The 25,978-nt window shown below is 38.2% G+C and overlaps 1 protein-coding gene and 2 pseudogenes across 19 annotated transcripts; 1 reads left to right on the top strand and 2 right to left on the bottom strand.

The window, feature by feature from the left end:
- The first annotated feature begins 1,791 nt into the window (after positions 1-1,791).
- LOC148878293 (dihydrolipoyllysine-residue succinyltransferase component of 2-oxoglutarate dehydrogenase complex 1, mitochondrial-like) lies at positions 1,792-16,054 on the top strand. Of its 19 annotated transcripts, none has more exons than XM_088952492.1 (16): positions 1,792-2,124; positions 2,511-2,576; positions 2,709-2,780; positions 3,250-3,310; positions 3,398-3,425; positions 3,813-3,883; positions 4,024-4,203; positions 8,873-8,947; positions 9,082-9,137; positions 9,289-9,333; positions 9,468-9,737; positions 9,839-9,933; positions 10,130-10,220; positions 10,688-10,798; positions 15,065-15,259; positions 15,602-16,054. In XM_088952492.1, exons 2-16 carry the CDS (start codon positions 2,526-2,528, stop codon positions 15,791-15,793), a joined length of 1,593 nt encoding a protein of 530 aa, XP_088808618.1. In that variant the 5' UTR covers positions 1,792-2,124; positions 2,511-2,525; the 3' UTR covers positions 15,794-16,054. The 19 variants fall into 19 exon arrangements, with proteins under 19 accessions (XP_088808618.1, XP_088808599.1, XP_088808583.1 ...); XM_088952473.1 differs by having other exon boundaries at positions 4,021-4,203; XM_088952457.1 differs by having other exon boundaries at positions 3,389-3,425.
- Positions 16,055-20,904: 4,850 nt separating this feature from the next.
- On the bottom strand, positions 20,905-22,407 carry LOC148878292 (putative F-box protein At4g22030 pseudogene; annotated as a pseudogene).
- Positions 22,408-23,615: 1,208 nt separating this feature from the next.
- On the bottom strand, positions 23,616-25,790 carry LOC148878291 (polyubiquitin 11-like; annotated as a pseudogene).
- Positions 25,791-25,978: the final 188 nt, after the last annotated feature.

Below are 25,978 nucleotides of genomic sequence, written 5' to 3'. Positions count from 1 at the left end.
GATCAATATACGGCTGCAATGGCTGTGAGGACCAATTTTGTAAGAAACAAATCCAAACAATAAGTTGGAAAATTGGCAAGCCAGTTCCACTTTAGATAGGCAACTCTTCAATCTTCATATGTTTCCCTTAGTAACCGCAGTGTGGTATTGCCGTAACCTTCATTGCAGGAAGAGGAGAAACAAAGAGTCGAATACTGGGTTCTGATAAGATACGATCGGAATTCCCAACGTTTGGTAAGTTCTGCTCTATCGTTCACCCCAAGATGGAGGAATCTCTCTTCGGAGAACTTGGAACAAAGACGCCTAACTATGGCTGGAAACCAAGTTCTATGGAGAGTTTTTGAGCCTGGCGAAGGCGGTTTGGCTGCTGCACTTGCCGGCTTTGGCACTCAAGTCGGCGCCTTGTCATTTTTAGAAAACCGGAGGAATAGAGTTTCACCTCAGTACATGGAGAGTGTCAGTCATCGACAGTCGGTTTCTTCTTCAGCCGGCAAAAGCTCTTCTTCATATTGGATGGGCAAACGGTATTTTAATAAAAATAGGTATATAATAACTCATATAGGGGTAAAATAGGTATTTAAAAATTATCATTGGCTTAACGTTTTTTATCTTGGTCATTGACGGAGGCGAGGTTTTTGTTGACTTTTTTTTTTTGAAAATAGAAGGAATGTTTTTGCTAAAGTTAAAGTATAGGGGAGGTTTTTATGGTTGTTAGAAACTTTAGGAGAGGTTTTTGTATTTTATCCTATTTATTATATAAATATATTTTGTCTGTCATATAATATGTTATCAAGTCGGGTTTAGGCTCGGGTTGGGATTTTTGAGAAAACTTGAATCCAGCTCGAATCGGGCCTAAATTCATGTTCAAGCCCGATTTAAAATGGGCCACACCAAGCCAGCTGCCAGCTCGTCAAGTTACCCAGTCCATGAACAGGTATAGTTACACCTCTAAACCAGGCCCATAAAGGACATTTACTAGGGTGGGGTAACTATGGACACTAATAGAATTTTTCTTTTTCTTTTTTTTTTTTTGTTTTATTATTTTTTTGCTTAGCTGCTAGTGAATACATGTTTGGAATTAGCACTGTCCGGTTCCATGATTTTATAGACTTTTGTAGGCCAGTCACACCCCAGTAGTCCATAACCACATGCATATGCATTGTTCGGAGAAGGTAAGGAAAAGACCCTCTCTAGTATAAGAAACAGCTCAAATGAAGCACGTGCGAGTTCCAGATAGATCCCAACGATGATCCCATTAACATATCCTCCAAATACAACTATGATCAGGATTATCATGATCGTCAATTTTTTATTGATTCAAAATGGAGCCCATCTTCACAAATGACAAAACCATTAGCACATATGAAGTAGGGGAACATAGAGGATGCTGGTGTCGATTCTCTCCTTCCATCACCAATCACCAATCGCCAATCACCAATCACCGGTTTGGGCCAAAATTTCCAATGAATGCAATGTGTTACGAGTTCTTCTCACAAAGCGCGCCTCACGGCGATCTCATAGCACGTTTAGCCGTGCATATGGAGCATCTCCATACTTAAAAATAATTGTTCATGGTAAGATGCTCCTAATATACGGCTGAAACGTGAGGTCTGAACTCGCGTTCTTCGCAGCGTACCGTGTACGGATTTTTTCAGAAAGAGAGAATCACGATACGCCATGTCAGCTTAATACATTTGTCCAACGTGTACACATCTGATGGTTGATTCGGAATCTCACGATTGAACCGTTCGACCCATGACCTAATGTGGTGATCAAATAAAGATTCAAAACGATTTTACGTTCTCCCTGTCACCAATAATTTCTTACATTTGAACTTAACAAATAAATTTCTGCATTTTATGGCGGAAATCTGTTGCAGTTAATAACCATCACCACCACCATGCAGAAAACAGAAAACCGACCACAATGGAGAACACATCACGCTCCAAGTTTTCCAATTTTCCTTATTATATCATTGACAAAATGTGTATAAGCCATGACATGATAGATGCCAAGTTGCCAAAAACAGAGCACTCTCTCCATTCTCCACTTTCCTTTAAAAGTTAAAACCCTCTGTTAGGTTTTACTTTTTTCAAAGTAGCTCATCGTCTCCAACCAAACCAGGTCGATACTCGATACTCTTTCTCTTTCCTTTAATTTTTTCTTTTTGGATATTATATTACAATGGCGGATAATTTTATTTTATTTTCTTGATTTCCCAGTGCTGTCTACTTTGCTGCTTTGCTTTGTATTTATCTGACCTTGTTCAATCTATTGTTTTTATTGTAAAGATCATTTCTAGAATTAATGGATATATTTTTGATCTTCTGTTACTCCGTTTTAACGTTACTCCTTCATGGAACTACTCTGTTGGTTCTAATGATAGAAATTAAATCTCATTCGCATCATGAGTTCTGAATCGAGTACAACTGATTGATATCTAACTCTTGTGAATATTAAGACATGATCTTATTTTGGCTTGTATTTTTTCTGATCTGGTCATTCTATAGGGAACAAAAGGAAAGATGTCGGGGATTATTAGGCGAAAACTCGCTTTTGGTGGATCGTCTGCTTCGGTAGAACCCAGCATTTCTGTTATTCTTTTCTTGTATATATGTATATATTCGTCTGCCTGTATTTACTTGAGCTTAGTGGAGCTGGATATTGATAAGCTTATTTCATTTGGGTTCCTACACCATTTGTTACAGATTTTAGGGCAGTCACTTCAGAGGATTCCTGTCGTGTCTGGACCAAGGAGTTGTACAACCGCACGAAAGAAGGTATTCATGCATCATGGGTTGACTTATTTTATTTGTTGCTTCATTATCTTATTATATATTCCTGTCTTAGTTTTAGGTTACCGCAAGAGTAATAGAATTTGCTTAAGCCTTGTATATCAATATTGCGGAGTGGTTGTTATTATGTAAAAGATCCTCAAGCTGTGGACTGTCTAGGGATAAAAGCATGGCTACTAGTTTAAGTTTTGTAGATTAATGTGGATTATGTTTATATTTTCTTGTTGTGCCTTTTGCTTTTATAACACTAAGGCTCCATTTGGGAAGAGTGCAAATACAAATATGCAAGGTTCATGAAAAATGATAGTATGTGCATCTGCACTGAACATATTTGTATTTGCATTCTTTCCAAATGGAGCCTAAATTACAGAATATCTATATTAAAATTTGAATTTTCTTTCTGTTTTCTTTCCAGAACTTACACTTATTTTGCTAGTCTTTGTACTTTGTACAGGCATTATTACTTAGAAGAGGATCCAAGGAAGTTGAGAACCTAATTCACCACACACTGCCTGGTAATCCTGTTAATTATACCTTTTATCTCACTGATGTGGCTGTCATTATTTAGTAGTAACTCCTTTATAAATTTCAAGTTGGTACAGGTGGTTCAGTTACTTCAAAACCTGTGAGGTTAGAAGTTTGTTCTCATCTTTTTTCAAATGATGTAATTTTCCATTATTCACATGACAATAATTCCTTACAAGTATCAGTCTTTAGGAGTTGCTTGGTAGCGTTCCACAGGAGCCTTTCTGGTGCTCCCTAAAGGAAAAAATAGTTCCTTTCCTCTTATAGGAACAGCAGAAACATTCCATTGGGATGTTACCAAATGCCACTGTATTGCTACCTCTGTAATTTGTCTTATTTTCTGGAGGGAACAATGACCGATGCTAATTCATTAGAAACAAAGAAAAACAAGGAAAGAAATAATAATGAAAAAGAGTACATGCATCATAAGAATTAATCCCGTTAACATCTCATCCTTTCTGGTTTTTCTTAATGTTCATGGCAAATATGTAGGGAATTTGTTGCATTTGGAAAAACAACGGATCCTATTCGTGTGTGGAGTAGATTATTTTCTTCAGACAATGGTATGACATTTACCCTGCTGAATAATAGCTTTTCCTTACATAATTCATGCATGATAGAAAGTTATTTGCATGTGCATGTACATACAACTAAAATGCATATGCTCACATGCTCGCATGCCCTGCACAAAAATCTCAAGAAGGATCTCCTTGCCAAAGTAAATCGGTTGCCTCCCGAGAGCGGCGCAATCCTCGTAGAAAAAGGAAGGCTCTTTCTGAAGTTTCACCCTATTTGGATGAGGATTGGTCGAGCAGTGATGACAGTAGTGCCTCAGACACTGAGGTCTCCTCCAACATAGGGAGTGTAGAGTTGAATTCTGCAGGTATGCAGTTGAATTAAGTTTTGGTTACTAATGCTTCTACTTTGCCTATAACAGATCGAAAGTCTCCCAGCCTTGTCCAACTATAGGTGTTGGGCTAGAGAGAAGGGGTAAGGAAGGAAGTGTGGGGAGGGTGATCATTACAAAGGGAATAGGGAGGAGGGTGAAAGAATTTGACAAATGATTTGTTACTCCCTTGAAGAATTAAAAAAAAAAAGAGAAGATGTTGGGAATGAGCATATTGGGCAAGCATGAAGTTAGAAGAACTGATGGAGAGGACAGTGTTGGGGAGAGAGAGACTAGGGTGGAAGGAGAAAAAGAAAAGTTAACAGAAGTGGTAGGAAAGATGGGTTTAAAAATTACAAGGGTAGAAAAACCAAAGGTGTTTATAAGGAAAAGAAAGAAAAGATTGGAGGTAGAGAGATTGAGATTTGATGTAGAGGAAAGATTTAGAGTTTAGTGGGAGGGGGAAAGAAGAAAGGGTTCAAAGTATTGGTTTGAGCTGCTAATGGGTTTGCTATTTGTGTAACTATGAAGATCATTAGTTGGAATGTGAGAGGTATGGGTAGTGCTTGAAAGAGAAGGGTAATAAAGGATTTATTGAAAAGGGAGAGCCTAAACATAGCATTGATTTAAGAATCAAAGCTGGCTTTGTTGGATTGAAGATGGTTCATAAGTGTTTAGAGGCCGAGGGGTATCAATTGGAGTTGTGCCCCCTCTTGGGGGGCCTCTAGGAGCATTTTTGGGGGAGGGGTGATGTAGTGGAACCTTTGGTGGAGATAATAGAAAGGTTCTCTGTTTCAGTCACATTAAAGAGTTTGGAGGATGGTTTCATCTAGGTATTTACTAATGTTTATGGACCCAATAGATTTAGGGAAAGGAATGAGATGTGGGAAGAACTTGTTGCAATAAAGGGGTTTTGGGATGGTCTTTGGTGTTTGGGTGGGGATTTCAATGTAATCAGATTCATTGAGGAATCAAATAATATTGTGAGCTGAAGAAGATCCCCTTGATACAAACCAGGTTTACTTGTTCCAAATTTCAAGATAGTCCCTTTTTCTCCAAATTGGACAAATTCCTTTTCAACCCCAAGTGGGAGATTCATTGGGATGGGTTGATCTCTAAAGCTTGACCAAGAGTTACCTTTGACCATTACCCAATTAAATTAGGCCTTGAAAGCCTTGTGGAGGCCTAAAACTATTTAAGTTTGAAAACATGTAGTAACTTATCTAAATTTTGTATCCATGGTGGAGAATTTGTGGAAGGAGATTTTGATTAATGCCGGCTAGAAGGGAGTAAGATTTCCTAGGAAATTACAAAAATTAAAAATAAAATCAAGGAGTGGAGTTGAGGCCATTTTGGAAGAATTGATGAAAGGAAATTGAATCTCTTCTGTCAAATTGAACAAATAGATGAAAAAGAAAGTCAAGGGATTCTAAGTGAAGAGGAAAAGCAATTAAGATGGAACCTGAAAAAAGGAATTGGAGATTCTTCTTACGGAGGAGATCTGTTGGAGACAAAAGTAAGTTAAGGAGGGACATAGCATTACAATTTTTTTTAATGTAGTTGCAAATGGTAGAAGATGGAAAAACTTTGTGGACAAACCAGAGAAAAATGGAAATATAATCCGCAATCAAATTGAGATAGCTAGGGCCTTTGTAGACCATTTCAAGTTCATTTACCAAAGATAGTTAAATGATATGCTACTTGTGGAAGGGACTGATTGGCCTTCTTGGATGAGAATGTAGTAAATTTCTTGGAATCCAGGTGTGAACTTGAAGAAATAAGGATGGTTGTTTTCTCTATGGATAGATCAAAGTCTCTAGGACCCGATGGTTTTACTATGGCCTTCTATCAAGATTGTTGGGAGTTGGTTAAAGGGGACTTGTTGGAGGTTTTTAGTGAGTCTATAAAGGAACACTTTATGACCCTAAGTATTAATGCTACCTTCCTACCTCTAATTTCTACAAAGTCAAATGTGGTGTAGCCCTAAGGTTTTAGGCCTATTAGCTTGGTTACAAGTATTTACAAGAATTATGCTAAGGTCTTCTTGCTAAGATTACTATTCTCCCCTCTTTAATTAGTCAATCTCAAGGGGCTTTCATTCATGGTAGATGGATTATTGATCAAATTTTAATAGCCAATAAGTGTGTGGAGGATTTTAGAAGAACAAGAAAAAATGATTTTTATGCAAACATGATTTTGAAAAGGCTATGATTTGGTGGACTGGTCCTTTCTTTTGGAGATTTTGAAATTGTGTAGTTTCAGCGATGGATGATGTGATGTCTTTGGATAGAGGGATGCCTGACAACTTCTTGGTATTTTGTATTGGTTAATGGGGTGATTAAGGATCTTTCCTAGTTCATAGAAGTTTGAGAAAAGGAGATCCCCCCTATCCCTTCCTATTTACCTTGATAGTTAATGCTTTTAGTAGATTGATCTCCCTTGCGGATAGGTTAGAGGTGTTCAAGGGGTGGAGAGTTGGTAGCAACAATGAAGTGGTAACTCACCTTCAGTTTGCAAATGATCTAATTATCTTTTGTAAAGGTGATAATTATTAGCAAGATGGAAATCTCAAGTGGTTGGTGAAATTGTTTGAGAGCGTTTCAAGCTTGGGTGAATTTGGTAGATAGTGATTTAAATTCAATAGCTTCCGTTTTTGGGTGTTCTTCTTGGCCTTTAAAATAGTTGTGTATGCCATTAGGAGATAATTCTAAGGAATCTAGTTCTTGGAACCCTATTATACAAAGGTGTTGTAAGAAGTTGGCAAGTTGGAAAAGGAACTATATCTCTCTGGGGGTAGAATTACTCTAATTAGGTCCACTCTGGAAAACTTGTTGGTCTATTACCTCTTTGTGTTTAAGATGCTGGAAGGGGTGGCTTCAAAACTAGAAAAAATTATGGGGGATTTCCTATGTGAGCCTGGAGAAGGGAAGAAAGACCATCTGATTAAGTGGGAAATAGTACGTAGACAGAAGAAGCAAGGAGACTTAGGACTAGGTAATGTCAGCTTGAGAAACACAACTCTTCTAGGGAAGTGACTATGAGGTGGCCTAGTGAGAGGGAGAGATTGTGGCATAGAGTGATAGAGAGCATTCATGGCAGGTTGGATAATGGCTAGGATGCTGGAGTATCTCATCGAGCAACCTTATCTTCTCCTTGGAAAGCCATTTCAGGTATTCTTCCTCTCTTTCTCAACCTAGTTAGGTACTATGCTTGGAATCGTAACACTAAAAGACCTTCCTTGTATGCTATTTTCTTTATTCAAGGTAGAGCCTATTGCGAATTGTGTCTTGTTCCTTTTTAATGGCATTTCTTGGAATTTGATTTTCCGAAGGGGCCTGAGAGAGTAGAAGCTTGACTCAGTGGCTAGCCTCATGAAAATCCTTGAAAGTGTGTGCTTAGACCCTTCCACTTCTAATGGGTGTTTGGTGTCCTCACCTGTTTGGTCTTTCACATGTGCCTCTTTTTTTTTCTTCTCCATGCCCCTCTTGGTCCACTCTTTTCTTTCATCCTAAGAGTTTTGGAGCAAACCCATTCCTCCAAAAGTGTGTTCTTTTTGTTGGGAAGTTTTTTTATGGAAAGATTAAATACATTCGATTTTTTTACAAAAGAGAAGGCCTTCTCTGCTTATCTCCAAACTGGTCTGTTCTCTGTAAAGATAATGGGGAGAATTGTTACTACCTCTTAATTTCTTGTCCTTTTACTATAGGTATTTGTGAAAGGTTCTCACCTTTTGGATGTGGGTGGACTTTGCCTTTGGAGATATGCAAGCTTTTTGACCCAACCACCTTAAGCTGGCCCAAGAGGAGGGGAATACTTCTTTGGAGAAGCACAAGGGCAGCCTTGATTTGAACCATTTCAGAAGAAAGAAAGGCTGGAATTTTCCTAGAGAAGGAAAGAAACTTGGAAGCAGTGATGGAATGTGTTCTTTAACAAGGGCTATACATTGGGTAAAAACCTTGCCTATTTTTTCAACCCTCTCCTTTGATGATATTTGGAGGAATTGGAAGGCTGTAGCAATTAGTTCATCAAGAAAAAGAAGATTTGTCTCCTTCTGGTATCCCACCTGAAAGTGAGTATGTTAAACTTAATTTTGATGGTAGCAGTCAAGGAAATCTGGGTCCTTTGGGCATAAGGGGCGCATTTAGAGAGAAGGACGACGGATGGCTGCATGTTATCTTTATTCTCAGGTCCAGCCAGGGAGAATGATTCAATTAGAGCTGAGATCCTTGCTGCTCTTCAAGGAATTCAGCTAGCAAGACAGATGGATATGGAGAAACTAATCATTGAAGGAGACTCTAAGTTGGTGACAGGATGGCTGAAGGACCCAGAAACACTAATTTTGGCTTATGGGGATGATTTGAAAAGGTTTAAATGGTTGACTAGAAATATGACTCTTAGAGTACAGTGGGAAAGAAGATTGGCCAATGGATCGGTGGATGCTTTAGCTGAATGAGGGGTTTATAGGGATCATCTGTTTTGGGCTCAGTTGTAATCTTGTTTAAGTTTATTGAGAAGTGGCGCCTCACACCTCTCACTGGGTCTTTGTAAATCTTTTTTGGTCAGCAAAATAAATTCACTAATTAGTGTAAATAAACACATGTACATGCATCTGTCTGTTTCTCTTCCATTTTTTTTTTTTTTTTTATTCTTCCTCTGTCTGATGAAGGTGACATGGTTGATGCGGTTGTCCCCTTCATGGGTGAATCTATAACTGATGGCACTCTTGCAAAATTCTTGAAGAGTATGTTCTTTTGACAGCTTTGTGATGTTTAATTAGTAAGAAGTCATATTCTGCTTTCTTATATGAAGTTTTTGCATGTATTTGTACTTAATATCTTGTCTGGGAGCTAATTGGATCTACTATATTTAGAGCAGAACCGGGTGATAGTGTACAGGTTGATGAACCAATTGCTCAAGTTGAAACAGATAAGGTATTTATCATGATGCAATGTGTATTAGATGTTGTAAAGCAAAATGCTGTTCATTTTTATGTATGGAAAATTGTAATACAAAAACTTCCTTTGATTGTTGGGATTGAAACAAAGCATTTCCCATAATCTTTAATTGTGCATTTATGATCAGGTGACCATTGATGTTGCAAGTCCTGAAGCTGGAGTTATCCAGAAGGTAGGATGGTAAAATATCATAAGTAATGAATGGTGTCTTGGTTGAAAAATTGTCAACTTATCTTTTGATTGCTCCTTAAAATCAGGTAGGGCCCTGAATGTGGTAGATTAATGTCTCTGCTTAATTGCATATAGTTTGTAGCGAAGGAAGGTGATACTGTGGAACCAGGAACCAAGATTGCAGTTATTTCAAAGTCTGGTGAAGGTGCTGCACTTGCTACTCCATCAGAGAAGAAGTCGGATAAAGAGGCTTCTCAGCCACCTCCTCCAGAAAAGGAGACTGTGGCCAAACAAGAGCCTAAAGCCGACATTCTTGCCATCAAGCAGAGGCCTAAAACACCTTCACCATCACCAAAAGCCTCAGCTACAGAACCTCAGCTTCCTCCCAAGGAAAGGGAAAGACGGGTAAGTCTCTCAAGACATATATGCACTAAGAGTTTCCTAAGTTGTATTTAGCAAAGAATCCTGTAAATGATCCAATTCTTGACAACTTATAACCATTACAGGTTCCTATGACAAGGCTCAGAAAACGGGTAGCAACACGTTTGAAAGACTCTCAGAACACATTTGCAATGTTGACAACATTCAATGAAGTTGATATGTAAGCTAACTCATAATAATTTAATTCCACGTAGGATTTGGACCAACCATATCTACCTACCATTAATTTGCTGTAGCTTTTGAAGCATTTTTTTTTTTTTTGAAATTTGCTAAAGTTTAGGCTTTAATTGTGTGAATGTCTTTAAACTATAACCAACATTCATGCATGTTTTGACATAAGTGTCTGAATAATGCAGGACTAACTTGATGAAGCTCCGCTCTGATTATAAAGATGCCTTTCTGGAGAAGCATGGTCTGAAACTAGGATTTATGTCAGGATTTGTCAAAGTAAGTAAGATGTTTCACATAATACTAATTATTGTTACGTAAATATGTATATAATGTTGTATGTGTCAAGGCACACTTTAAAAAGCCAAAACATTTCTCAAGATGAGAAATAAAGCATCATATATAATAGCACTTTTACATACTCTTACATTACTACTATGTCAAGCAAAGACCAAAACTCTGAACCAAATGGAGAGATCTACCTACATCTTCAAACTTCAGATGCCATCAACCTATCCACAACAAGCAACCTTATATCTCTACAAAATCCTTCCATGTTCTTTTCTCTTCTCTTCAAAAATTGTTCGATCTTCTTGTTCCATAAACTCTAACAAATCTCAAAAGGAAGTGTTCCAAAAGATTTTCCTTTTTCATTTTCTGGAAACAAATGCCAAAGAGTTTTATAATATTGTATGATGTATGTATTCATACATGTTTTATTCTTTACAATTTCAATTTTGTTTCAGGCTGCTGTCAGTGGGCTTCAGAATCAGCCAATAATCAATGCAGTCATTGATGGGGATGATATCATATATAGGGATTATATTGATATTAGTATTGCTGTTGGTACTCCTAAGGTTTGTAGATGACTCATGGATGTAATTTCTCCATTATTTTGATGCATCTTTTGTTATTTCTGCTATCAGTGGCATTTATTCTATTATTTTTATTTTTATTATTATATTCCTGGTGATAAATGATAACTGATGGGACACCCATGTTTTATGCTTTCTGAACTTTCAGGTAGAAAAATCACAAAGGTTCATTCAAATTGATTGATCATAAATAAACAATAGGTATTGTTGTAAAAATGGTAGACAGGTTTAGCATCTATAGTAGTGATTGATGGTGTCATCAATAGCAGTGTTTATGATTATCGAAAAAAAAAGAAAAAAAAAAGCAGAGTGTGTATGTATTAGTCAGGGACTTAGGGTAATGATGGTTGTTTCTGTTTTTATTAGACAAAGCATTGACTAGTTGCCCCCTATACAATGATTATTCCATAGGAAAAAGTATGCTCTAAGATAATAATGTAATCACATGTATAACACTGTTTAAGCAGTCAATAGAGCAGGTCATAGAATTGTGAAAACACTTGTTTCTTCCATATTTTAGATCTTATGCTAATAAAAACTATTTGATAAATCTATGATGCTCAAATACGGATATTGACATGGACATGAATACAGGAAACAGGGATATAACAATCCATTTCTTAAAATCCCACACAAATATGAGTGCCGGCATCCCATATAATATGCTTATATCATGTTTTTATATCTTTCCAAAGGTAATTAGAATTTTAACATAACACAGATTTTTTGTAATATGATTTGTTAAGATATACCATTTTATATATTTTTAAAGTGTTAATGCTATAGAGTACATATAGAAGGGGATGTCTGGTGACATGTTGGGTATGTATTGTCTCCAACACCAATACATTAGTCATGTAGGTATCCAGAAATCATAGGCTACAAAATAGATTTTAGGTGAAATGATGAATTGGTAAACTAACTCTTAAGGGGTTCTGAATGCCTAGTATACAAGATGTGAAAAGGAATTTTCTTTTCTTCCTTTTTGGTTGGGGGAGTAACAGCCTCCTCTGATTCCATGTGATTAAAACATGTCCAACTTACTGGCAAGAATAATCAATCGAAATGGAATTTTCTTGATACAAAATAACTGAAAAATAATTCACTATGGCTTTTTATCAAGACTTTTGGGGTATCTTAGGTGATGACCTGATGGAGGTTTTCTTAGAGTTCTTTGAAAGAGGAAAAATAAATGCGGGTGCAAATGCTACTTTTATAGCCTTGATCCCTAAGAAGGTGCATGTAGTTCAGCCCAAGGACTTTAGACCTATCAGTTTGATTAGGAGTTTGTATAAGATCATCTCTAAAGTTCTTGCCCTAAGACTCAAGAAAGTCCTCCCTTTCTTAATATCACCGAATCAAGGGGCCTTTGTGAAAGGGAGACAAATTATCGATCAGATCTTAATAGCCAATGAATGTGTAGATTACAAAAAAAAGGATAAATAGACTGCACTCCACCTCAAAATTCTGAATTCCACTGCAGACCTACAACAATTCAAAATTTCAAACACCACCTAAACACCAATACTTGCTCATGTATTGGCATCAATTCTGAGCTGACACCTACCGCAATTGTACGGTGGAACTAAGATTTATGGGGGTTGGAATGAACAGTAACTCCCTACCTCTTGTCAGTTTTCAATCTTACTGACAAGGAGACCCATTCTCACCTTTTCCTCTTCACCATAGTAGTGGATGCCTCTTGATTTCCTACAAAGAGGGGCCTTAGACAAGGAAACCCATTGTCACCTTTTCCTCTTCACCTTAGTAGTGGGTGTCTCTTGATTTCTAGGGCTGATTCAAGGAACCAAATCAAAGGTTGGAGAGTTAGAAGGTATGGTTGTCATTCACCTACAATTTGCAGATGATATCATTCTCTTTTGTGAAGGGGGAACCTGAGGAGATGGATAATTTGAGATTGGTGGTGACACACTTTAAGAGAGTCTCCAATCTGAAAGTCATATGGAATAAGAGTTGTGTAGTGGTGGTGAATATACGAGAAGACGAGCTGCAATTGGTGGCTAGGTCTTTAGGTTATGAGGTAAGTGCCCTTGGAGAGAAACCCTAGAACAAAAAGCTTTTGGTACCCAGTTTTCAAAATATTCACTAAGAAGCTAGCTGGGTGGAATAGAAATTATATCTCACTAGGGGGTAGGATCACTTTAATCAAGTCCACTCTGGCCAACCTTCCAGTGTATTTTTTGTCTACCTTTAAGCTACATGTCAAGGTTGCCAATAAGTTAAGAGAAGGCTATGAGAGATTTTCTGTGGGAACCGGGTGACTCAAAAAAGAACCATTTAGTGAAGTGGGAAGTAGTTTCTAGGAAAAAGGAAGTCAGGGGTCTAGGCATTGGCATCAGATTAAGAAATGTAGCTTTGTTAGGAAAGTGGTTGTGGAGATTTCCTTTAGAGCAGAACAATTTGTGACACTTAGTGGTGGAAGGTATTCACTGGATGGCAGCTACTGGATGGGAAGCGTCGACTCTAGGGCTTCTCATTTCTCCACTTGGAAAGCCATTGTTGAAGTCTTGCTTTCCTTTCTGCCTTTCATCAGACTTGATGTGTGCTTAGGTAATAAAATTATGTTTTGGGAGGATCTTTGGCTTGGGAAACCACCCCCCCCCCCCTTAAGGATCGTAATGTATTCTCTTTCCCTTAAATAAATTGAAAACCATCTCCTCACTCTGTGTGTTTGAGGGGACCTGGGATTTGGGTTTGAGAAGAGGGTTGAGGGATTCAGAATTGGCTTATGCAGATGAATTGTTCACTATGTTGAGTCCAGTTTTCCTAGATCTTTGTTGCCTAGATAATAGAATTTGGAAAGAATCTTCTTCAGGGACTTTCTCTTGTTCTTCTTTTTTCAGTACCTTAGTTCAGCCTTCTGTTGTACCTATCTCTTTTCCTACTAAAGAAGTGTTGTATTCTCCTGTGCCACCAATGGTTAGGGCTTTTTGTTGGGAAGTGGCTCTCCAAAAGATCAATACTATGGGTGTACTTCAAAGAAAAAGGCTAGATTGGTGCTATTCCCCACATGTCTGTTGCCTTTACTTAAGAAATGGTGGGACAATGACTCATCTTTTGAATTTTTTTGTCCTTTTGCTTCTAATTTGTGGGATGGGTTCTCTCTTCTCTTTTTGGTTGCAAATGGAATCCTCGCCAGACGTGTTGAACTTTTTTTACTCTAGCTTCTTCCAACAACCAAAGAAAAGAGGCAAGGTAATGTGGAGAATAACAAGAGCAGCTATCCTTTGGTCAATTTGGGAAGAGAGAAACAATAGGATCTTCCAAGGGCAAGAAAAATCCAAGGAAGCACTTGTTGAGGTTATCATCATCAAGGTTATGCATTGGCTAAAAGTGCAGCATCTCTTCAAGGACTTCTCAACTGATTTAATTAGAAATTGTAGTGCTATAGTTGTATTGTCTCTCATCAAGGTTATGCATTACCACCGCCTCAGTTCAGGGTGAGTTAAACTTTGATGGAAGCTCCTTGGGTAATTCAGGTCAATTGGGAGTTGGGGGTGTTTTTCAGAAATGAGGAAGGAAAAGTCTTGGCCCTTTACTCAGGCCCGATTGAGATGAGAGATTCCTTAAGGGCAGAAATCATGACCTGAGATTGGTGAAACAATGGGGAATGCAGCACTTAGAAGTGGAAGGAGACTCCAAGCTGGTAATAGGATGGATGCAATCTGGAAACTTGGGAGTATGGCCACTTAGACAGCCTCTAAGAGAGATTATTAGCTTAGCAAGGGAGATTGGGGTGCAATTTAAATGGGTAAGAAGGTCAGCAAATGGAATGGCTGACACTCAAGCTAAGCAAGGAGTTACTAGGGAGGCTTTGTTTTGGGCTTGTTTGTAAGGTTTTCTGATATTCCATCCATCCTGTGGGTGGTAAATCTGTAACACCACTAGTTTTAAATTTGATGGCAGGATTCTGATGAGAGAAAATTCAATTATGAAAAGTTAACAACTAAAACCATAACAAACTAAAGATTTTTGAATGTTACATTTTCTTGGCAACTCTTATTTCATCATACCATAGAATGCCTGGTCTTTGTTCCCTGAACATTTATTGCGCTTTTCTCCCCATATGACAAGGCTTAGATGATGATGGTTTCTTGTACTTTTCTCTGTGATGATGAAGTTAGCTTGTTTTCTAAAATCATACTGAATATATCTGTAAAGGTTGTACTGTTTAGAAATAAAAAAGTTGGATGTGAAATGTACTAAGTTGTGTTTTGATTTTTGAAGGGCCTTGTTGTTCCAGTCATCCGTAATGCAGATAAAATGAACTTTGCTGAGATAGAGAAAGAGATTAATACTCTTGCAAGGAAGGCTAATGATGGCACCATATCAATTGATGAGATGGCCGGGGGTTCATTTACAATATCCAATGGTGGTGTCTATGGAAGCCTTTTGAGTACCCCAATTATTAACCCTCCACAGGTATGGCTAAACTGCACATATTTCCTGCAAGATTCAAAGTATTGACACTCTTGATATGCAAAAATTTGCGTAGCAAGAGTTCAGCTAACCAAAATTTATTTATTTTTTATATTTTTTTTCTGAAAAAGTGACAGTAGACCTGTTTAATCATATATTTTAATGTTCAAAAGTTAAAATATTTAAAGTCTTAATATTTAGTGTTTCAGGCATCAAAAGATATATGATACAATACAGCCAATATGGATACTTTGAACATTGAGTATTTCTTTTTCCTTATTTTTATCTGAAGCTAGAATTTCCATTTTATCAGAATGATTCCTCACAATCATCTATATTTTGCAGTCGGCTATACTGGGTATGCACTCAATAGTGACTCGACCAATGGTTGTCAGGGGCAACATTGTCCCAAGGCCCATGATGTACATTGCATTGACATATGATCATAGGCTGATTGATGGAAGAGAGGCAGTTTTCTTCTTGCGCCGTATTAAGGATGTTGTGGAGGATCCTCGCAGGTTGCTTCTTGATATATGAAAACATACCAAGAGCAACTTCTTGATTTTGTGATTTGCCAGTATATGTGAAATCTAGTATATCTTAATTTTGTTGGACCACAATAAAATTTTGTAGGAAGCCTTCTGTTGGATTTCATAAACCCTTCATCAGGTTCTAAACTGCATCCCACCTCGTTTGAGCTTGGGATGAGATGCCTTTCTAGTTACAGTACAGACTTGTGGTTCACATTTGCAGATAACACCAAATATTGGCATGGTAATGTGGCTTCCTTTTGGTTCATATCCCTTTTACTTTCTTCATTCCCAAGATGCTTCATGGAATTGTGTCTGATATCCATGTTTTGTGTACTATAAACACGGTGACCAATTGCCTTTTACCAACTTCTCAAGCTGAATATTATTAATTTGTCTCAGTTTGAATTTCATCCTGACCTAGGAAGTATAGTTAAGGATTTAGGAATACTTCATTATATAAAGATTTCTTCAAATCAATAGTACCAATAAGACTGCTTCAGGATTAGAGGAAAAAATAAAAACCTTTTTCAATTATTCCGTTTTGATGGAGATGGAATTTGGAGAGCATTGGCAATAGAATTTCCAATTTTTTATTGGCAATACAGTATCACTAATTAGTGGCTCATGTACCTGTTTTGTTTGAAAACCCACCGTCCAAGCTGTTAGGTTTGGAAGAATTTAGAATGACGGAATGAGTATTCTGGAGACTAAATTTGGTTTGATTTATTATTAAATAACCCACAACCCACCGAGCTTTTCATTTGATTTAGGAGATTAAATTAGGTTTGATTTGTAATTAAACAAGAAGAATGGTGTTCCGTCCAATATAACTTCTTGAATACTATCAATATATATATATAATGTCTTGAAAGCTATTGTGTTGGTTTTTTGGGTAAATTACAAATACGCCCTAGGCTATGGGATCAGTGACAAATACATCTAAGGCCCCCTGAAGTTTTACGTTGTGACAAAGACCCCTGACAGTTAAATTAACTGACAAAAGATGCTAATTGCCAAATGCCTTCTTTGTAATTCAAGGGCATGAAATATACCGTTGGAGAACCATTTGACTATAACCCTATTCGTTCTTCATCGGAAGTTGTTGCCACTTGCCACTATCTCACGGGTGAAGAGCTATTTGGTACATCGTTGTTGGATAAGAAGAATCTCAAGTACCTTATGGTTTAGTTAATTGACTAAGTGTATTCTTACTATTTAAAAATTGACTAACGCTATCCCTACTGTTTCTGACAATTGACTAATACTTCCCTTACCGTTAGCATCCGTTATCATTCCGTCAAAACCCGCCGTATACACGTGAGACCACGTGGTGTTTAAATTTTTTTTAAAATCCAATATTACCCCTTCCCTCGTCCCAAATTCATTTTTGAGAGAATCGAAAAACAATGTTCATCATCCCTTCCAATTCTCAACACAATGATGACGAACAGGCATTGACCCAATCCACCTCCAACCAGGTCCCTTCCCCGATCTCTCTGTCCTCTTCCCTCTCTCTTTCCCCCTCTTCTTCTCTTTCTCCTTCCTCTTCTTCTCCTTCCTCCATCTTCATCTTTGTTCATTGTCTTCTTGACGGTGAACAGAGAACTACCACCGACGAAGTCTGTTGGTAGACCGAAGCTGTACAATTCAGCAATAAGGCTACAGAAACTCAAGATGCCAACAATGAGTCCTCACGATATTGATATCAGCAATGGCCATGAGAGTTGGTTGGCACATGCCTGATTTAGGTATAGAAACAACATTGAGAAAAAATCTACCCCCATCTCCTCACATCCCCACCTCGTCGGAGGACCAAAGGCTACTACACCCTAAATTTCTTTGTCTTCAAAGAGAGATCTATGCATCTCATCTACAAACATGAGTTGAATGAAGGGACCTACAATGTATCTGTAGTTGATTTACTAAGTGGGGACTCATGTAGTGACGATCAAGAGGGCTGATTTACTGAGACAAGATCAGATCGTCGTCTCAAACTCTCAATATAGTTGATGGAAGACTCAATCAATGGTTTGAACCAAGGTTCAAAATATCGATACACCCAATACGTCGGTAGGGGCGTATCAGGCAAATCGATACATATTGGTTGCTTTTTTTGTTATTTTTTTTACAATCGGTTCAAGGGGGCCGGTTTAGGTCTCCTCTACCCCTTGAACTGGTTAGACCTCCGGTACACCCACTGTAAGGGCGTATTGGAGGGGTCCTGGAATAATACGTATCGGTCGATATGGACCAATATATGTCGATACTTTGAACCTTGGTTTGAACGATGGAGCAGAACTTTGGGTTGATGTCTTCTGGGTTGAGGGGAAGATTTGGTCTGCTAGGTCACCATGACTGGGGATATAAAGGTAGATTTTGGATGGGGAAACCGAAGGTGTAGTTGGCATCGACAAAACAAGAGCCATATTTATATCAAAAAGCTACAACGGAGATAGTGGGGCTAAAACCTTTGACAATTGGAGGACCCAAGATAAATTTGTAATTGAACAATATGCGATTATGAATTAGTAGTTGCTTTGTTTTCTATGTTGATGCTTAGGCTCAACTTCCTTAGCTTTCTCAGTGTAACTAAATCGCTCAGTTTGCATACATCTTTGGTCTTGGAGTTACAAATTACAAATCCCTTCAGCACCTGCAACTTGGCAAGAAACAATCAGATAGGTCCAAGTGAGTCAGGTTCTTTATAGATGCTATCCCGGCCGGTAGTTCCTCCAGATTTTGACATGCTCAGAGATCCAGAATTTTGATATTGGTGAGCTTGCAAATTGAAGCTGGAAGCTTCGTTATTCAGCATATGCCCTGAAGGCTCAAATAACTCAAATGCTTTATAGATCCCAAATCTTTTAGATAAACTTCGTCCTCCACCTCAATTTGATGCTTCAATCGTCTCTGCCATTTACCTAGTTGAAGAATAACCAACTTCCTCGTCATCAATAGCCCATCACTCTTGCCAACCTTTTTGAAATCAAGATACTGTGCATTCACATTGAACAGTGTCTGCAGGTCCTCGTGATAGAAATTTCGTAGATCTGGAGATCCTCTATTGATTGTCACCAAGCATGCTCAGCGAGAGAATTCGTCTGCGCCATTTTCATATCAGAAAAAATCAGTGGGAGATATGGGATTTCCGCTCGAATCGATGTTAAAGAATCTCAAATCTTTAGTGACAAAAATCACCATATGCTGAATCCAATGGTGCATTCTACAGCACTTTACAGCTTTACATCCTTTTTCATAGACGGGCTCGATCAAGCCAACACTCATCAACTTACGGAAGCACTCATTTCCCCATCTCCTTGGCGGTGTGGTTTTCGGTGGGAATTACGAACCCCTCACGCTTGCGCAATATGTGATTGAAGAGGTTTTCAATCGCCACCTCCATCCATGGACCAATTGTTTTCATCGTTTGGCTTGCTCTAACTCACTCATGACTCTAGACTTTGTGTCAATCGCCGCTTTCAATAGTCACTCTGGACTCTATGTCATTTGTTGCTTTTCTTCTCAGAATTCTAGAGTCCAGAGCTTACATTTTCTTTTCTCTCCTCCCCTCATCGGCAAACAAAAGTTCTTCAATGATTGAATTGATCGGAGTTAATGCTTTACTTTGAAAATTTAAAAGAGAATAGTGGATAAAATAGTTTGCAAACAAAATGGTCAACCCCCGTAACTACGATCTGCATGGAGAATTCACAACTCTATGCAAAGACCTACCTGCTTCCAAAGTGATGTAAACAAGGCCGGTCATCATGCCTTGAACAGCTCCAATCATCGAGGGCCTCTCGAAGAAGAGCTCCAATAGGGCTTGATGAACCAACGTTTCTTTCCTTTTTTTACTATTTTATTTTAAAATTTTGAAGAAGATTAAAGGGTAAAATAGTCTTTTTTATCTTTATATTAGCGGGCACTAATAGTAAGGGAAGTATTAGTCAATTGTCAGAAACAGTAGGGGTAGCGTTAGTCAATTTTCAAACCAATGTTTCTTTCTCTTTTTTACTATTTTATTTTAAAAATTTGAAGAAGAATAAAGGATAAAATAGTCTTTTTATCTTTATATTAACGGGCACTAATAGTAAGGGAAGTATTAGTCAATTGTCATAAATAGTAGGAGTAGCGTTAGTCAATTTTCGAACAGTAAGAATACACTTAGTCAATTAACTAAACAATAAAGGTAGTTTAAGAAATTTACCCAAAAAAATACATTCACATCTTTTATGCCATCACGGATGAAAAAGAACCTACATATATGCTACACCAACTATTATAACTATATGAAAAGCAATATTTTTATGAATTATTGGATTATTAAAGTGTAAGCGAAAAGAGTAAACTAAAATAGCCAAATGAAAAAGTTTTAAATAACCAAATGAAAATCTTTTCAGAAATTAACTGACGTAATACGTAATACTAACCTACTATGAGATAGGGGGTGTTTGTCACAAATGAAAGTGCAGGGAGCATTTATATCACTAACCCCATAGAAATGGGCGGTCTTTGCAATTTATACTTTTTTTTCTATAAACTAAAATCAATCTGACTTGTCATCAAAGGAAATGACGTAATTTTCTAACCTGAATCAGGAAACAAAACGATTTTCCCCGTTCTTTTATATGGTTTTCATTTGAATTAACGTTTACCCTTTTTTTAGTAGGCTAACAACCCGTTTGAAGGAAAATCGTCATGGCCTCACATGCCGTTTAAATATAGTGTATTCACAATGAATTATAATATTAGGAAACGATTGTCATTACAAAACTTGATTCTTAATTAAGAAATGGCCCACATGAAAACAGAAAGGATTCAGCACCATTGAAACTGCATTCATCACTTTCTATTTGAACATAACCATTCAATTACAACCTTTTACATTAAAAAATTCTAGTAAGCTAGGAGAGGTCATTTGGGTACAAAAGTAAAGAAACATAATTAAAAAAAAAAAAAAAAAACAGTCCCAGTTATCTAGGTCCAGGGATGGTTGGACTGGAGACCTAACCTTTGCCACTTGATTCTTCTGAATAGTTGAATCCGCATTATCACCATTGTCATCCCGATATTTAATCACAATTACACCAAGCAATGACCTCTATGAAAAATAATTATATATACAAACAAATTACGGAAAAAAAAATTAAAGAATTGTATGGAAAATTACGAGAGACCTTTAATTTCAAAAGAGCTTGCTTGCAAACTCTTCCGTGGCATTTGTCGCTGCACAAGAAGACGAGGCTGCGAGATCTCTAAGCTCGGTTACACTTCTTCCTACTTGCAGAGCCACCTTTATTTCAGACAACTCCCCGTTCTCTCTTGTATTTGTATCCCTTTCGTTTAATGTGGACTCAATGGACTCTTCCAACAGTCTGAAAAACCCTGCACAGTTCCTGTACATCTCAAATACCATTCCCACTTGCCCACCGTGTTCCATCGTGTTAACTATGATTGCTAGTGCTCCCGCTGCAACGCTGACCAAGACGGCCGATGAACCATGAGAAGGAGATCCCACAAAACCAGAACCAACAGCAGCGATCCCCGTTAACAGAGGGCCTGAAATGGCCAAAACTTTGTTAATTTTCAGAGCTAACTTGCCAAGTCTATTGTACTCTTCCATATCTCTTCTCCTCAACACCCCGAGAATCTGCCTCATTTCCTCTTCTAAGTTGTCGTTCCACCCATTTGTCCCCATCTTTTCATTGGGTTGTTTTTGTTGCACTGAAAGTTGTTCTGGAGAACACCCTGAAGGCCACCATACGGCAGGCTCTACTGTAGCCGGGAACTTGTCGAGCATTGACCCTAGCAACGGAAGTGGGTACGCCCTATCGAGCGCCAACACTTTCTCCATGGTATCCTTCACGTCTTTGGGCGTAGGACTACCCAGATCAAGTGTAGTTTGTATCTGCCCATGGAGCTGCTTGAACAACCTCACTGCATTGCGTTGTTCTTCAGCTAGTTGAGAGGGCTGGATCTTGTTCATCACCATCAGTATTCCCGTAGCTGCAGAATACAAGAGGGTTGACGATAGCTTGAGAGCTAGAAGGGGAGCTCCCATGCTGCCCGTAGCTGCCAGTCCAGCCATTATCGCGGCGGTTAAAGTGATTGTGTTAATGGATGTGAGCAGGAGAGTGTTCCAGTTGTTTCGCTGCTCTCCAATGTTGGCATGCATCTCCGCTCTGTCTAATACCATATCTGCAATTGCATAAAGCTCCATGATCACCCTGGTAGCGACCGAATCGTCCTCTGTGCCAATATCCGTCTTCTTATCCATATGGGTAGTTGTTGTGACTGAGTATCCACTTTTTATGTTCAAATCCTCCGTCACCCTTTTGGTTGGTAGCTTCGGAACGGACAGATGAACCCTTTGAAGTTTAGGAGCATGGAGGGTAGCTTTAATTCTTCTTTGACAAGACGAGGAGGAAGAACTAGATAGCAGAGTTTGTAAGGTTGCCATTTCTCTTCGTTGATAGAATTGAATTTGGAGAGGAGAAGAGGAGGTTCCCAGATTATATATTTATAGAAACAACAGAAAACAAGTGGAGGGTCTTGGCCTCGTGGGAAAGATCAGACTGTGGTGTCGTACTTTGAATTTTTCAACAACTGGATCATGGCTTGACCGCTTCTGGTTCAAACTTTCTTCGTAATCTATAGATGGTTTATTTGGTTTTGGTCTCTCATACTTTCTTTTGATTCTGTTAAATTAAACAAAAGGGGGTGAGTAAAGCTATTGCCTACTACACTTTTTTTTATATGTTCGCCACCCTAAATAGATGGAGAATTGAATCGTAGTAAAAAGTAAAAACCAATAATCTGTAAAATCGATGACTGGTTCTCTCTGTGTCTTGGTGGTCACCTCTGAGGTGTACATGGACTGGTAAAACGGTTGAATTGAATGGAATGACCTCTTCTCTCTTATCCTTGCTGCCGCCTCGATCACCGCTGAGGTGTATAGACTGGTTCTACTGAAAGAATTCTTCCTTGAGCGCCCACTGCAACAATTTGTTCAATTTCTTATTATGGGTTGTCTGGACTGGAATACGAATCCCCATGAACTTTGAACATGATTTTGGATGGCAGATTTAATTTCCACCACTTACCCATTCAATTACAGAAACATGGATTGGGTTGTCTTCTATTTACTTTCTCCTTTTAATTTGGAAAATGCAGACACAGTCCAGTATTCCAGTCCATGTTTCCCCTCTTGAAATTGAATGAACACTTACATGCATGACGTACACTGACACCTCTGAGGAATAAAGGATTGTCTAACAGTTCGATTCTGCTACAGTTCTGCTCGTAATACCAGCCCAATTATCTACGACATACCAGATAATATGGGTGGAGAGACGTACACATGTTCAATGGGTAGATTTGGACACATTTTCAATGGCACAGATCATAATCAACCCGTATGCTTTTTTCTTTTTTCTCCGATAGAAATTAGAACGGGAAGAGGGAGGAAGGGCTCCACCGAACGAACGGATGTAACACATCCCCAGAAATCCAAACAATTAAATAAAAGCTGAAGGGTTTAGGCAGGTTTTCAACGCTTACATAACCGGGATGAGAATGAGAAATTGGCTAACCAATTATTCCGCATCTTTATCTTCAACGATCGCTTTCAATATCCATACAGCTTCACACAATTGTTAAGGCAGTCAATAACAAGCTTGGGATCCCCTTCGATAATGATGAATCTGGTTTTGAATCAGCATTATTCCTCCAGTTAAATTAATAATAATAATAATCATAATAATGATAATAATCTATTGTTTAGTTAATTGACTAACTATGCAATTGCTGTTTAACTATTATCTTGCATCACTCCTATTATTTCCGATAATTGATATCGTAATTAAGTGTTAACAGAAAAATTGAAATGTCAAATTTGTTCTTCATTATTTTTTAAAATTTTAAAATAAAACCTAAATTGTGAATAATTTCAGAAAGATAGGAAGCAAATTGCTCCTTCGTCTCATCTCTATTTTCGTTTCTGTCTCAGTCTCTTTTTCCATCTGTCTCCGTCTCCGCCTCTTTTGTTTTTCGTCTTTGTCTCTTCCTCCGTCTCTATTTTCTCTCACAGTATAACCGCCGTCAGTACCTCTGAGACGTCTTAGAGAAGCTGCCGACACCATTAATCACAACGAAACTTAATGTGTATGTGGATATTGATCATGATCACTCACTGAATTTCTTTTTTTCTTTTTTTCTTTTAGGTTTTGGTGCAGTTCAAATGGAGTGAAAAGATGTCGGAAGGATGAGTCGGTCTCGAGGGAGAAGGGCAAGAGGAGGAACATTTCTTGAATGTATATAGCTCTATTTTCTTTTCTTTTTTTTTCTGGTAACGCTATATTTTCCCCTCAAATACTGCTCTATGAAATGTTGCAAACCATCGTCGAGTTGCTTACCGGCAAAGATGAGCCTCTACTGATTAGGTGGGATTCCCTTTTTGTCTTGGATATTAGCCTTCACATCATGGTTTTCAAAATCGGACTGGACCGGATGGTCAAACCGGAAAAATCGAGAACCGGTCCCGGTTCCAGTTTTCCCCAAAACCGGATTTTTCATAAAAACCATTGATTTTGGTCAATAAACCGCTGAACTGGGCAGTTAACCGCTCAGTCCACTCGAACCGTTTGAACCATTCAAACAATTTTGACCGGTTTTCATTTTTTAAAATTTTTTATTTTTTTGTCAAAATGGGCCAATCGTTCGGTTCGAACAATCAGACCGTTCAACCCGGTAACTGGACCCCTGACCAGTTCAGTCTTCGGGCTGGTTTTAAAAACCATGCTTCACATTGTCGAATGTACTAGACCTTGTTCAGGATTTAATCAGTTTTGTATAGATTTAACAGTAATTTTTTATGTTAATTATTAAATAGGAAGTGGAAACCACAGCATTTATATTAGGTCTTTTGCTGATTGTTCTCTAAGTCTTGTGTTTTTAGATGCTTGACGCCCTATAAGGGCATATTAGTCGTTGTACTCCATTTTATATGTTTAATATAAATACTACTAAAGGGGACGGCCAGAATTAAGCTCTTTTTTCTTTCTCAAATCTCTTCATCCTCTTCTTCAAGAAAATAGCTTTTCTTTTACAGATTTTTAAATTCAGCAAATTTCTACTGAACTCTCCACCTCCAATGTGATCGTCTTCCCTATCAAAGTCTTCATGAAAACCTGCATCCCACCACAAAAATGAAGCACCAGATGCAATGTGGATTCTTTTTGTATGTTGTAGTCAGCCAAGGTCCTCCAACTGCTTCCCAACATATATGAGCCTCTACTGGTTTGGTGGGATCGCCGGCAATGAATACAGCAAGCACACACTTCATTGTTTTCGTCTACCCGAGAAATATTCATCGAGAAAACACTAATATCATAGAATGCCCTCCTTGTCTGGTGGAATGCCTGGAGCTTTGACGGCACTCCTGAATGTTGTAGTCTGCAAGAGTCCATCCATCCTCAAGCTACTTTCCAGCAAAAATAAGCCTCTGCTGGTAGGGTGGAATGCCCTCCTTAATTGGGAACTGGAAAATAATTTCTTTGTTTTTTTCTAAAAAATAACCCTCAAATCAAGATGATTTTCAAAATCCCAATTCAAAGTTTTGAGCCCAGATTCTCCCTTGTCTCGCCCATCATCCTCAATATTCAAAGTTTGCTCCTATCAAGACACTATATCATGAGAGAGCCAGTCCACTACGAAAAAAAAAAACAAAGCTTTATAAATTCAACCATACATTTCTGATCTTGGACTTAACTGATTGATCAGCATACCGGTGATGACGCCACTTTATCTAGTGCTAGAGGCCTTGCTGGCAGCCGAAAGTAGAAAAGGGTTTGTCAGGGACAACTCTTCTAGAGATGGAGGGTAATATTACCCGACTTACAGAAGAGAGACGGAGGGCAATATTGGATTTTAAAAAGAATTATACCTCACATGGTGTCATGTGTACGGATTTTGATGAAACATTAACGGACGCTAACCGCCATTACTCTAAGACAATAGTAAGGATACTCTAATAGTTAAACAGTAAGAATAGAGTTAATCAATTATTATTATTATTATTATACCGTATTTAAGTTGTTGAAAAGGCTGTAAACCACTGACTGACTATTTATTGGTGAAGTGGAGAATACCATGAATAAGCTGTTTTAAGTCTATCACTAATTATCAATTC

Source organism: Nelumbo lutea, chromosome 1 (genome assembly GCF_056320005.1).
Source record: "Nelumbo lutea isolate HS-2025 chromosome 1, American lotus-T2T, whole genome shotgun sequence".
Taxonomy (NCBI): Eukaryota; Viridiplantae; Streptophyta; class Magnoliopsida; order Proteales; family Nelumbonaceae; genus Nelumbo; species Nelumbo lutea.
This window is presented reverse-complemented; position numbering and strand designations above follow the sequence as displayed.